Source organism: Fibroporia radiculosa (genome assembly GCF_000313525.1).
Source record: "Fibroporia radiculosa TFFH 294 genomic supercontigs, scaffold1420, whole genome shotgun sequence".
NCBI lineage: Eukaryota > Fungi > Basidiomycota > Agaricomycetes > Polyporales > Fibroporiaceae > Fibroporia > Fibroporia radiculosa.
The window spans coordinates 45,564-59,635 of NW_012133297.1; the positions used below are offsets into that span (position 1 = coordinate 45,564).

The 14,072-nt window shown below is 52.2% G+C and overlaps 4 protein-coding genes across 4 annotated transcripts; 3 read left to right on the forward strand and 1 right to left on the reverse strand.

Annotated features, from left to right (window-relative positions):
- Nucleotides 1–495: 495 nt before the first annotated feature.
- FIBRA_02748 (uncharacterized protein) lies at nucleotides 496–7,928 on the forward strand (the record flags this gene model as incomplete). Its single annotated transcript, XM_012324601.1, has 11 exons — nucleotides 496–939; nucleotides 996–1,018; nucleotides 1,069–3,295; nucleotides 3,366–3,465; nucleotides 3,527–3,603; nucleotides 3,667–3,683; nucleotides 3,741–3,966; nucleotides 4,031–4,092; nucleotides 6,269–6,431; nucleotides 6,484–7,347; nucleotides 7,419–7,928. The coding sequence occupies 11 exons, from the start codon at nucleotides 496–498 to the stop codon at nucleotides 7,926–7,928; spliced, it is 4,713 nt and encodes a 1,570-aa protein (XP_012179991.1).
- A 1,089-nt stretch (nucleotides 7,929–9,017) lies between these two features.
- On the forward strand, nucleotides 9,018–10,770 carry FIBRA_02749 (uncharacterized protein; the record flags this gene model as incomplete). The annotated part of the gene is made up of 5 exons (XM_012324602.1): nucleotides 9,018–9,283; nucleotides 9,340–9,405; nucleotides 9,459–9,776; nucleotides 9,832–10,014; nucleotides 10,080–10,770. The coding sequence occupies 5 exons, from the start codon at nucleotides 9,018–9,020 to the stop codon at nucleotides 10,768–10,770; spliced, it is 1,524 nt and encodes a 507-aa protein (XP_012179992.1).
- Nucleotides 10,771–11,484: 714 nt separating this feature from the next.
- On the reverse strand, nucleotides 11,485–12,427 carry FIBRA_02750 (uncharacterized protein; the record flags this gene model as incomplete). Its single annotated transcript, XM_012324603.1, has 3 exons — nucleotides 11,485–11,730; nucleotides 11,787–12,005; nucleotides 12,056–12,427. The coding sequence occupies 3 exons, from the start codon at nucleotides 12,425–12,427 to the stop codon at nucleotides 11,485–11,487; spliced, it is 837 nt and encodes a 278-aa protein (XP_012179993.1).
- Nucleotides 12,428–13,239: 812 nt separating this feature from the next.
- Nucleotides 13,240–13,648, forward strand: FIBRA_02751 (uncharacterized protein; the record flags this gene model as incomplete). The annotated part of the gene is made up of 3 exons (XM_012324604.1): nucleotides 13,240–13,386; nucleotides 13,447–13,529; nucleotides 13,594–13,648. 3 exons carry the CDS (start codon nucleotides 13,240–13,242, stop codon nucleotides 13,646–13,648), a joined length of 285 nt encoding a protein of 94 aa, XP_012179994.1.
- Nucleotides 13,649–14,072: the final 424 nt, after the last annotated feature.

The following is a 14,072-nucleotide window of genomic DNA, read 5'->3' on the forward strand; positions in this document are numbered from 1 at the left end:
TGTATCCTGAATCGAAAGTAGTATCGCTAGTGCTTGCTGTGAATCGCACACCGCCAGACCTCACAGCTGTCAAAGCTGTGTGTACGACGGAGCGATAGCTGTTCAACAGAACGTGAGACCCGACCGCGCCGAGAGCACATGCTCGAGGCACCGCTCACTGAACGCCCGAGTACAGTAAAGCGTAAACATTGTCCTCTGCTCATGTAGTGGCGTTGGTAGTCGGCTGTTATCAGAATTGAGCCGTGCCTTTCGCCGGTGCTGTGATTGCCTGAAAGTGATTCGTTCGTATACTGCGCCTCCTGAATTTTGTTGTAAGCTTGTTAGGGTACTCTCTACAGAGGCATCTACTTTCATAGGGTCGGAGTTTCAATATGTAACAAATTATTAACAACGATAACACTGCATCCTGAAACCTCGCTCTAGACTGGGCGATAAGTCAGTTCACCGGCGGCTAATCGACGAAAGCGTTCCTCATCGTCGACTGCGACGACGGCAATGGCAACACCTACGACTGGTCGGCAGAACTCGCGGTTCTCTTCGCTCAATGTTTTCAAGCTTGCTTCCAGCTCAAAGCCGCCTCCACTTCCCCCCAAGGACATACACTATTTGCCCAACCCATCCCTCCCTTCGTTGAACCACTCCTTATCCCCAGACTCGCTTACGTCGCAACCCGTTACCCCGCTGTCTGCGCACTATGGAGGTCTCACTAGGAGCCCCTCACCAACCCCATCGTATGCCACTAGCCGGTTGGCTATGTCGCCTGCCTCCTCGTCGACTGCGCTTTCACCTGAATCGGCAGTATTCAGGAAGGGATTCCAGAAGCTGTCAAGCCTGGGCAGACGGCCCAAGACACCCAAGACCCCTGCGCAAGAACCGATAGACCTTCAACCTCCAGACCCTGTCCCTGACCCATCGATATCAAATCCTTGGAATTTCCAGGTGTGTCTCAGTGAAAGTCATTGTTGTCGTGCGACTAACAATGATGTTTCTTTCAGCACAATCTCCACGTTGACGAGAAGTACACATGTCATTTTCTTCCGCGTATTGGTTTGTTGACTTGTTTATTAGCTGCAATGGGTTGCCACCAACATGGGCCGCTCGTCTGAGCGAATTGGGGCTAAGTGAGGATGCCATAGCGACCATTCATGCCCGTAGAATTGCAGCTCGATCGGTCAACGTTCGGACTATCTACTCAATTATGAGTGGAGGTGATCGCAATACGGTTGTCGGGAGTGACGTGCCACCATTCCTCCGCCCAGAGCTGTCCCAGGCATCCACCTCGCAGACGTCATTGTCTTCGGGAACGCGTATACACGACAGAGACTTGTCGTTCGCGACCTCGTCGTGCGAGAATGTATCATTTGGCTCAGCAAACCACCTCGATGACCGTACCGCAACACGCTCCGTACGTCCGGGTCCGCCGCCCTCACGACCAATACCTGTACCTTCAGATTCCTCGTCGAGTACTGCTTCAGCTTCCAAACAAGACCTTCCACCAAAAACGCCACCACGGAGAGCTTATCATATAGCAAACGGCTCGGTCAATTCCATGGGATCGCCTCCGCCAGCTTATAGCTCCGCTAAGAAAGACGTGTCTCTGACATGCGTGGACGAAAGTCTTGTGCTGCCTACCGTCTCCGAAAAGAAACCTTTGGATGCTGGCGATCAAGAGAGTCCACCTACAGCTGGCGCTCCAGCACCACTTTTAGCTTCACCACCCCGGCTTTCTCTGCAGAAGGACAGCCTGGGAGATCTTTCCAGCTGGTCTGAATCACTATTTTCCATCATGCCTTCGCCGTCGACGAGCGCCACATCATTAACTAAACTTGCACCCTCACTTATTGCATCGACTTCTACTAATATCACTAATCGTTCGCCCGCGTCTGTTCGTCTACGTGCAAAGTCACACACACGCTCACCGTCAACTCAACGTGCTTTGCCTCCGCAAAAGCCAGTACCCCTGCATGATCTTCCTGCAAGGGCCGCGCTCGCACCCGCATCAGCGAACAACACGCCACCATCATCAGCCAAAGCGATAAATCCCTTATGGCATGAAGTCATGGAGATGGTGCGTCCCTCTGATTCATCCGAGCCGATTCCAACTAGGCGCCCTCTCTCCAAGCCGAAGTCGACCCCTACACTTACTGCGACCTCGTCGAGTTCTTCATCGTATATGCTACCAACTCCCGATTCAGATTTGCCTGAATCAGACCCTGCGCATCTTCCTCCAGTATACGTGGCAGATGAGAAGACAAGTGGCTTTGGGGACGCCGACGACGAGGATGGCACGCTGCAAGTTCGCTCGCGGGAGAAAGAAAATCGCGATTCAGATTTGTCTACCATGACAATTGTTCCAGCCACCATTATCCGCGGAGCGGTTGCGCGCAGCGCGAGGGGAAATATCGTAGCGTCCCCTGTGAAAGGGAACGAAGACCTCGAGGACCATAGGCAATCGGCACTTCTTATTTCTACCGCGCTTCCTCAGAAGGATGTAGCGGACGACGCAAGTGGGCACTCGCAGTCACCCCGTAGTTCAGAGTCGCGATCTAGCAGTTCAGGTATTTCCACTGGAACATTTGCGTCTAGCTCGGCCTCTGGGTCGGCATATACTAGGTCTTCTCCCATGCCTTCACCGCTATCTGGGACATTCACCACCGCGCAGCGAGATCACGAATCACGGACAACAAAGGGAAAGAGCGAGCTTCCAGAGCTACAACTTGATCTCGACATGGACCTGAGTTTCGACACTGTTGTACGGCCGTCGATCCTCATCGACGACATTATCGCTGCCGGAGTGTTGACTGACTCTTCGTATTCTTCTTCTCCTGCGCAGCCGTCTCCAGCGACTCCGGTTCCGCGTTACCTGGGATGGGTGTCAGAAGTAGTCGCACCTTTAGCCCGATTTATCAACGACGCGGCAGACCCCCGCACTTTGTTTGGGGAGTTCCGCGAGGTTGGGGAGGGAGAAAGTGGAAGTGTCTACGCTGCACGTGTATTGACTTCGTCTGAGAACGAAGAAGCTGACGATGTTAACCCGACTTTCGTCGCGATCAAGAACGTTCCGTTACTCCCGAGCGGTTCGCCCAAGCTGGATGATCTTCGACGTGAGCTTGTTTTGATGCGCAGTGTACGGCACCCAAATGTGTTAAGTATGGAAGATCTCTTCGTGGACGTTGTGGAGGACGCGCTTTGGATCAAGATGGAGCTGATGGAGCGCAGTTTGGCGGATGTTGTTGTGCTGGTAGAAGAGGGTATTGCTATTCAGGAAAAGCATATTGCACAGTTCGCCAGTGATGTGAGTTTTGCGGCCATTGCGTTGTCATGCTCGATAAATGTGAGTGGGGGGATGCTGACGCTCCGCTTAGGTTTTGCATGCTTTAAATTATTTACAAACCCTTGGCATAGCCCATCGGGACTTGCGGTCGGACAACCTTCTAGTTACCAGCGAAGGGATTGTGAAGATAGGTGGGTGATTGTTGCACTTCTCAAGTACGATGGCTCGTCTCATATGAGCGGATTTGTGCAGCTGATTTCTCAAGGGCTGTGCGCGTCTCCAGGGCGGCACCGCTTTGTAGCGACCCTGCTGGTGTGATTTACTGGCAGGTGAGTACTATCGTGACGGTCTCGATACCGCTGCTCACCTAGATTTGCCTGCAACTCATTTAGCCACCTGAGGTGAGATCGTAAGTATCAACGGTCGTCTCGCAACTCCACGAAATCTCCATTCATTCTTTCTACAGGGGATCATACAATGCCCTAAAGGTCGACGTGTGGTCACTAGGTGCCACAGTTTGGGAATTAGCTCAGGCAGAGCCCCCGTTCTCAGACGTTGCAGATCCGAACCAAATGAACGACCGCTGGCCACAACTCCGCCAGCACGAAATTTACTCACGATCTTTCCATGATTTCTTGCATCTATGTTCTGAGCCCAGCTCTTCGCGTCCGAATCCAGCCGAGCTGTTGAAAGTGCGTTATGTTCCTGATAGTGCGCCTCTACTATTGTAGCATACGCTAACCAACTTATGTATAGACCCCCTTCATCAGTAATGCAAGTGGACGGTCCGCGATTCTCGAACTTCTTTCGGAGTGTCGGTCCGTGGAAGAGCGGTTGTCTCGACGGCAAAGCACTGGGTCGGATGGAACCGTATCTTTATCGTAGCCCTGCATTCCCCCCATACCCCGCCTCATAGCAACGAGATACATCCCTCGGACAATGCTTCATGTGAAGTATACACTATACTACGCACATTCTTTGTCCTATAGGACTTCATGCTCGTGAATAATATTTCGAGTCTGCACCTCAGGATGCGATGGCAACGGACCTTAAGGTTTCGGTGTAGATAATTATTCCTAGGAAGCACATAACTTATGATTGCTCTGATATCTAATCAAGGAGTCGACTACGTTCCCTTTGTACTCGATGAATACTTACTTCATACTCAGCCGCGCCCTGCCGTCCTACACGATGCTTAGGATGGGTCTGTGCCGCCGCAAACGTACCGGTTCAAAACAATATTATTCCAACCTATTTGGTGTTCTCTATCAGGATACACTTGATACACGGGAAAATAATATACGACTGCATAATGAGGAATAATTGATAGGAATAGCGCATGCATAGACGACAGAGCTCACTTAACATCGACACAAAAAGTACGATTGGACCAGCACAATCGTGATAAATATTGATAATCAGATCACCTGAGATGAAAGAGCAGTAGCATTAGGGCCATGAGATTGAATTTGATGGTAGACCCGAAGGTAATCAAGAGGCCGAGCTGATTGCGGCGATCTCGACCTCACTATACCCTACCTCCCCAAGTCGAGCAAGGAATGCGGTAGGCAAACCGCGGGGAAGACCGTCCAGCCTGCAGTAAAAGTCAACCTTCATGTACGGTGGCGAGTGCTTTGACGTTAGCTCAAGCAACTTACCCTGCGTAGGCGTGGATGTGGTGCTATCAAGCTGCACGTTAATCTTAACATCAATACTGGAGCAATATCACAGCACACCTGCATATTCCACGGCGGCGTAATTTCAGGATCCCCACCCAATTCAATCTCGTTTTCTCTCGCAGATTGTTTCAGCAGTGCGGCCCAGGCCGTCGGAAGCCCATTGAAGCTAGTAATGGCGTCATTGACTAAACTCTCGCACCTCGTAAGAAGCAAGGACAACTCACTTCTCGTCTACGTGGATATTGCGCTAAGGAGGATTGGACATACTGGTCACGGATCTGAAAATTATGATATTCACCTGAACATTCCATGGAGTAGATATGCATGTATCCTCCGTGGACCCCGGTAGTTGTATGCTCACGGGCCGGGGTCTACCCTTGGGCGGCCCTCCAAGCGACAAGCATGAATTTATGGTAGTCTCGAGGCCTGTAGGCTCATCCTTCGTACATTCGGGTTTTGCGAGGACCGCAGACCAGGCAGGGGGCAGGCCATTCAAACTAGGCAAAATTAGTAAATCGAAATTACACAGACATATGCGCACCTCTCGTCAACATGGACGTTGTGCTGAACGATTAATCAAGTCAGATGCTTGATTGTGGGCCTACAAGTTGGTTGGGAGGTACATGCCTGAAAGTTCCATGGATACGAAATCTCAGCTAGCGGTTTGAGACTTGATTGCTTTCCGCGAAGACCGATGCTAGAGAGTCTTCGTAGAGCGCGCCGAGGTGCGGCATCATCTTCTGAAGTTGTATGCGAAGGTGAGGGCGAAGCCAAGGTCCTATCGATGCAAGACATGGTCGAGTGCCTCCGGGGTCTGTGGCTGGGTCGAAAGGGCATTGCAGGCTGTATAGCTGGAGGCGGTGGTCGTTGTGCAAAGCGCACAGTCCTTGCTTGTTCATCAGAGCATTTCAGGGCAATCACCGCCAGAACACAAAGGAGCCGCCACAATTGCCCAGTCGGGTCCCATCACGGTCACTGCGTGAGAGCCCAGGGCGGAAGCAAATCAATGGTCGCGACGCGTAGCCACGAGCACGTGATCTGTTGCGACGCGTCCACGCAACGCGTCGATAGCGCGCCGCCGATGCTTACATAATGCTCACGGCCCCTTGAGCGGTCGAATGTCTTCAGTCTGGTCTGTGGCTCGCAGGCTCAGCGCTCACTCGGGGTCGGGTTCGCATCCCTTACCTCTCTTACTCAAATCTGGCTGCCACACATGTCGTTCTTATGGCCAGAACAAGACTCCATTGACGCGAGCGCAAGGCAAGGCTGTTTGTATTTTCTAGACGACCTGATGTCTCATCGATGATGAATTTAGCACCTCTAGCCCTGGGGTGCTAACTCGCGGCCAACATCGCAAACGCGCACTGTCAGGTACAGACGAAGAAGATGAATTCTTTGAGAGAAAGAGACCTAGAGTTTCGGCCAGGCTCTCTGCAATCTTCGGTACGGGCTCGCGTCCTCCGCCGCCCAACCTCAACGTGAGTGATGCTACCATGTCTAAATCCGAGAAATAATATTTATGTTTTGCAGTACGATCGCATGCCCAGTATATCTCGCGACGAAGGGAATTTCTTCGCCGAACCATCAATTATTTCTCATCGACCACGACTACTAAGCTCGAGCACATCGTTCTACTCAGAGCGCTCGCTGTCACGGCAAGCGTCTGTTTCGAGCGTGGCTACTTTGGAGGGTCTTGCTCTCGTCCGCAGTGCCTCCGTGAGTTCCCTGTCGGAGCTCCGAGGAACTCCGTCAAATCCAACTCCAGCGGAATCCGCGGTTCTTCATCTACGAAGGGACAAATTAATGATCGACTTTGCCGTCGCCGAAGCTGACCTCAAGGCTGGCATCTGGCCCGTCAGCTGGTCGGAGAAAAATATCATGGTCTTCGGCCGCGGTAACCGTGTCCATTACAAGAACCTTGCGGCGAGCGAGGATATGGGACAGCTTTGTAAAATTCGTGAAGATCAAGGAAACCTACGCGTAGTTCAGTGCGGGGGGGAGGATCAACCGACGACTGTAGCGCTTTCCACTAGTAAAGGAGTCATTCAGATTTGGGATCTGGCGACGAAGAAGATGGTGTCTCACTGGACCACAAAAACGGTGACCGCCATGCAATGGAACGGCCCGGTCCTCACCGCCGGTGGCGAACGTGGCACTATTCGCCATTTCGACACTCGCATCAAGGAAACTCCAAAAATGAAGGAGCAGGCACGCAAAGTAACGCGTCATCAGGCCAAGATTTGTAGTCTAGCTTGGAATACCGAAGGGAAATTTTTCGCGAGTGGGGACGAAAGTGGGTTCGTTCACGTCTGGGATTCGAGGCAAACAGCACCTTTAGATGTCGGCGAGCTTGTTCAGCGACGTAAGAAAATCCAACACGATGGATCGATCACCGTATGTTATATCATCAACTGCCTGGAGCTTGACTGACCGATGAAATTCTCTTTGTACTTCATTTTCAACAGGCTCTGGCGTGGTGTCCATGGCAGTCGAAGATACTTGCCACTGGAGATTCTGCCTCAGATGGATCAGGCACCATTCGTATCTGGAACATTAATGGACCGTCAGCTTCTCATTTGAATTCTAACCATCCAACGAAACTCGAACTAGACGCTGAGATTCGATCGCTGCATTTTTCCCCACATTGCAAAGAAATACTTAGTACGCATGGGCCAGGCAAATCTACACCGGCCCCACCTCCACCATCGCATCTAGAGTCACACATGTTTCCGTCTGAGCCTGTGCCCTCTAAAATCGCCAACTCGGTCGTTGTACATGCATTTCCCTCCCTACGGCAGCTTGTGACGCTGCAGGCGGCGAATCAGAAAATTACTGGAAGCGTCCTCAGTCCCAACGGTCAGCGAGTGGTGATCGCGGTCCCCGAAGAGGCCAAACTGAAGGTCTGGGATGTGTGGGGAAAGCGGAAAGAGTTGAAGCGCTCTTCTAGTGTTCTGGATGGTTCCGGGATTAGGTGACCGCCCGCCCTCGCAATGTGGGATGTACGGGATTGAACGATGATAAGGTAGGTATATGGATCAGCTTCCTCGTAAGTGTTCTCGGAAGGGCTGTTGTATTCGCTTGCATTGTCGTGTACTCCAGGTGTGATATTAGGACCGTGTCGTGTAGCTCTTTGGCCTGGATCCATGACCGCTACATGTAGATCATATATTAATGATTTTACACCATCCATTTCATCCATTCATACTACTTAGCAGTCAAATTGTATCTTTTTATCCAGATGTCGGTGCGCTGCGTCATACTGACAAATGTTCAACGCCGCGGCGAATCGCCCCGGAATTTGGCAACAAGTTATGGCATAGTAGTGAAGGCGTGATCAATGACAAGTCTGATGTGACACGCGCTATCGGAGCTGTTGTGCTGCTCCGACTGTTCAGTGCTTCAGTACTCCGGGACGAATTCCGACGAAGCTTGCTCATAAGTACAGCCTACAGCGTTCAACAGCAAGCCGGACCGAGTGAGACTTTCAAGTGAGCTCTGTAAATTTAGCTGATGCTGATTAATTATCGAACCTGATTGTGTAGGGCAGCAGTAACGATGGTCGCAAGGCTTCAAGATGAACTACTTACTAGGACGATTCTCAGTGGGCACTGGGAAATAATCTCAGAGGTGCATCTATGCGACCCGGCACAATGGAGAGCTTTCATTGAATCCGGCGAATCCTGCGAGATTAAATTTGCAGCCGGCTCCAATAAGCGGCGTTGTCCGCTGGTCGCTTGCCCTCGGGCCTCCGCCTTATTGTCCTAGCAACCAAACATGTTTCGGACGAGCTGATAGGCCGATACGAGGCCCATTGGAGGTGATGCTGTGGGATGATGCTCGGATTCATCATTCACTGCCATCTCGAGCCCATTCCTGTCTCACCGCAGCGCATTGTCAGCGTCGTCGACCTGGAGTCTCGATGCACAACTGCTCGACACCCTTCTCTCTCCAAGACGATTAAACTATCCACTCTCTAGGATCCCTCTGCAAGTTGCGGCTCCCGGCGAGCTCTCTGGGCTCTGTGTGTGCCGGCGTATGCGCTTTTGCTGCCTCCTTGCAGAACAATGGTTGCTCTTCTATTGACGTCCTCTTTGAGCGCGCCAGTGCGAAATGACGCCCGAGCCGTTTCAACGCCGACAGGCACTCAAACTTCGGCGAGCAGTCCCGCCATCACGGCTCAATCCCCTGTGGTGTCTCCCGCTACGGTCCAAGCCAGTAGTAGCACTCCGACCTCCTCTACCACCGGCACTTCTTCTACCAGTACCTCTGCTTCATCGACAGGTTCTTCATCCAGTACTACTTCCTCTATGGCTTCTACATCTCCCACAACGTCAGTATACTTTGGCTTATCCTCTATCTCAGTTGTCTTACATGTGCGTACATCAGCAACAGCGTAATCGCTCCAGATACCACTTCGCCGCCACCTAATGCTGACCTCACTGTCGTTTCCGTGTAAGCTACTTAGTGATCCTTGTAAGCGAAATGCGTTCATGATGAATTTACAGGCCAAGTACTATTACAACCTCGTCCTCGCCGAGCACACCTAGCTCTTCGTCGTCGCCGTCGCCGTCGTCCACCTCCCTCTCCATGTCTCCTTCGGGCAATACCTCTTCCTCCGCTTCCCCACTGGTGGTCCCGTCTTCTACTACAACTCCGACGCCTTCTGTTCCAATTTCTACAACATCTATTACTTCGACAGCGTCTAGCACTTCGACGACATCTAGTGCTGCTGTCTCGGTACCTGGTGCAACACAGCAGACAACGCAGCCTTCAACACCCACTGGGTCACCCTCATCTGCAGGGGCCTCAGGCCCTTCATCAAGGTAAGCCTTGACATGAGTTGTGCATTGATCCACGAAGATGACGATGCTCCGAAAGTGCTGATGTTGGGGACATCGTCCCGAATGGGGTTGTAACAGCAGAAATCACATCGATGGGCCCGGTACCATCTCAGTCCGCTATAATCTTCACTATCGCGCCCCTCCCCCAAACCTCGTCGACTTCTGGAACTTCACCTCAACCTATGTATACCCCTACGGAGAATTCGAGCATGTCCGCTAGGTGTGTTTGAAAAGTATACTCTTGTCTTAATTGGTACCATAACTAATTCATGGGCTCACCCATAGCTCAAAGCCAAAAAGCGCGACCATCGCTGGTGCCGTTGTAGGCAGCATATTTGGTTCAATCGTCCTCGTTGCGGCGCTGCTCTTTTTCATTCGTCGCCGCGCACAGCGGAACCGCCAGCAAAAGGCTCAGATGCGCGCGCAGCACATGAGTGTACAGGGATCTGTCCTCGGATACAGTGCGGACCCGTTCGACAGCGCAGGCGTCGAGTCCGTGCGCACGGTTGCCGACGCGTTCCGCGGGATGTCGCATTATTCAACCCCGAGCTCATCCAGTTATATCGCGCCGGGAGGCTCAAGCGTCGACAGCATCACCATGGTCGGCGCTGGTGGTTCCAGCACACCGCGCTCGTGGCTGGGTTTCGGCCGGTCGCCTCTCAGCCAGAGCACCACTAGCCCGGACGAGTTGCGTGGCCAGCAACAGATGGCTGCCCGGGCCTCGCCCAGACCTTCAGTTTCATTTTCCGCAGACACGTCTCCCCCTGGCCAACGCCCGACATGGTTCCCCTTCCGCAGCTCGCTGTCCATGCGTGGTGCGCAGCGCGACTCTGCTGCATCTGTTTCATCGCTAAGCCAGTACACGCCTTCGCCGAGCCAGCACGCCCCATCCCCGCTGCGACGCTCGTTCGGCGATCCGTTCTCGGACAGCGCGTCCGCCTCACGCGATCGCCCGGACGAGTTCACCGCTGTGTAAACCCCTCTCCGCCCCTCTGAGTCTCCAGTTGTCCGCTTCGACATAGTCGCCGGGGAGCGATACCCTTTTTTCTTCGTTCGCGGCGGCCTCCGCGAGGCGCCGTCCTGCATGTGCAGGAGTAAATTATTTCATGTATCACGCGCTGGTCTTGCCGCTCGCTCTGTATGGTACTTCATGGACGTGTTTGTTTGACCGTCCCTTTTGTGACTGTTCCATGTGTCAATCGTTTATTACTCATAGACCACGCGCGCCGTGAGCGTTTGCTACCATGGTGTATCTTTAGGCTGGCGTCATACTCCTAGGGAGTGCCAAGTACATATGTCAATAAAGAGGCTGGTAACCATCATGGGTACTCGTGTCACAGTGTCCACTGTGAGTGAATTTCAAAACTTGCCGATTCTCGTTGCTCGGGCTTCGCGACGGTCCTCATGGCTACTAGACGCCCCTGAAATGCGCATGATGATGCAAGAATAGGCAGGATCTGTGAAGAACAATCATGTTGCATAACGATGACTGACGGACGCTTTCGCGCACGCAAATGAGTCCACGAGCGTGAGATCCAGCTATAGATTTTTGAAGGACGCGAACGTGCCATGCCTTCAGTTTCATGGAAGTCTGTGCAGCTAGTAAAAACAGGTTGAGAACAGTGTAACCAGAGGGTGGTGGTGATTCCAAAAGTACAATGCTGGATATCTAATGAACGATCTCAGTGTCTCACTTCTTCAGGACTGAAGAATCGCTCATTGATGATGCCTTCGACGACCGAGGCCCTGAGGGATGCACTGATGTGGGTTTCTGAGACATCTCCTGCGTCTCCTCCCACAGCTTATAGGCCACTTGAAGAACTATAACCCATTTATGCATCCCCGATGCATACAACCGCGAGCACGCCTCCTCGTAGTCCAGGAGATGTGACTCGTAGTGTTGTTCGTCCGGCATACCCGTATTCGCCTCGCACACCTACCGCAAATGGACCTCAGAAACGCCATGTGCTCGCCGCAGAAGCCGATACGTACCGCATCGGCAGGGATCTGCCCTATGTACCAGAATGTTAGGTATTCGCCACCGCCATCCTCCCGAGGGGACCGCTGCGCCTGGCGGCGAGACGGGCCAAACGCCATGGTTGAAACATAGAACGGCTCCGTGCACGGATCGTCAAGCTTTGACTGGGATCCCGGGGGAAGAGGGGCGTTGTGCGCCAGGACAACCGGGAGGAAGTCTGCACGGAACCCCGACTGGACTGGTTCTGCATCAGACGGGTCGCATGCGTGTGAGGGAGACAAACCTCCTCGTACGCCTCGCGCAGTGCGGTCTGCTCCAAGCTCTCCCCGACGTCCTTCCGCCCCTTTGGGAGGAACCAGTACTGTTTCTGGCGTTCGTACAGGAGGACCAACTTCCCACTTGACGGCTGGATAATCACCATGCCCGCTCCGAGCATGAAATCGGACCCAAACCACATGCTGTCGGGGATGGCGGGGGAGGATAGATGGGAGAAAATGCGTGGCTCTTTGGTGGATGGGGGGCGGGCGGATTTGCAAGCCGTGTTCGATTGACGGGAGTGCCCATGTCGAGATGGCTGGCTGCCGCTCGAAGGATGGGAGCTTTGGGGTTGGCTCTGAGACTGAGAAGAGAGGTTGCTGGGCCCTTGAGTGGCCATGCCGTAGCCAAGGTAAGAGCGAATGCTGTTCATAAATCCCTCTAGAGTATGTGGCGAGTACAAGGTTGAAGACGGGCTTGCCAGGGTATAGGAGATTCGAACGACAATAGAGGTAATGCAAAAATGAGAGGGAGATACTAATGCAACCCAGATATGTAAGCCCTCTGAGTATGACAATGCTGGAGGTTGTAAACTGTTGCTGGTAGTTCGACGAGAAAAGTAACCCTACTACTAGTCTGCCAACAATGACGTATGGTTACCACATATGGCAACGCGGAGTAAGCGTTAGCTTTCTTCTTCCTGAAATCCAAATATCAAGAGTTAACTCAACCTCATCGGGGCGGAGAGACTAGACTAATAGAGTCATTCAAAATTCATCACGGAGTAGATCATGTTTTGCTCTAGATCTGCCTTCACTTCCCCCCTTTTCCTCATTGAATATCAGCCTCAATGTTGAAGTAATCTCTGATCACAAAGCCCACTTACTTGATCGCCCATTATCATTGGCAGCATGTCCTTGACTGGGCTCTAATTAGCAAGCCTCTGACGAACATGTGTATAAATCAGGTTTAGAACATTCAGGAAATGCTCATCGGAAACTCGCAACTCACTGACTTGGATAAATGATCTTGAACAAACATCACGTGTATTGGAAGTGTATGCTCGAAGCATCGAGTAATTCGCTGAGCCTCAGTCAATCATGATCATCATTTATACTAGAATGTGTTCTGGCTGGAACGCGCCCACGTTCACCCACTACTGGTCGGAAAGATACGCACCGCATTAACATACGCAGACACTCCAGGTAGTTCATGAGTGGCGAACAGGCACAGCCTCTTCCGCTCCCCGGCCCTCCTAATCTCAGCGATAATGGCCAGAGTGCATTGAAAGTTGAGCTGGACTCGGAGAAGGGGCTCAAATTCGAAGCATTAGGCCCGATAGTTGTCAACAGCGATGGTGTAAGCATTTTCGCCTTGCTCTTCAACTTTAGGACTTATGAATCCTTACGGTGCATACAGACAATGTCCAGAATCGCTAATTGGGAGCACATGACTGAGCAAGAGAAAGAGCGGACGATGAGGGTGCTCGTTGCTCGGAACAAGTGTGTCGATGTATCGCATGGCTCGGAGTCCGAGGAGTCGCGCTAATCTGGCATGATCTGGCAGGATCCGAATTGCGAACCAAGAGAAAGGTGCACAGGAATTAGGTCCAGAGAACTGAGGCGAAATCCAGTGATTCATTCACTGTACTGACAATTATTATCTGCTCGCCCTACCTGTATTTCTTGGGGACTGAGATCTTTAACGGGAGATTGAAACATCTAAATGAATCGTCAACTGCAGCTGCAGGCAGCGGGTCAATCATGGTGAGCTCAACAGGAACACATTCAGACGCATACGCGACGTGATGGTACAACTCAAGTGCCTTGTGTCTCAATGGCAAGACATCCAACGATTGATAGCCCAATGTGCATAGCCTACGGATGAAGTTGCTGCCCGAGCCCGCGCTTACTGTCGGGTCATTTCTCCCCCACGCAGCACCTCAAGTTGAGGTCCAACGTTGCAACTAAACCACATGGCACCAGCGAAGAGCTCAGATCCCATCAATAAGTATCTCACCGCACTTATTAAGTATGACGGGTGAC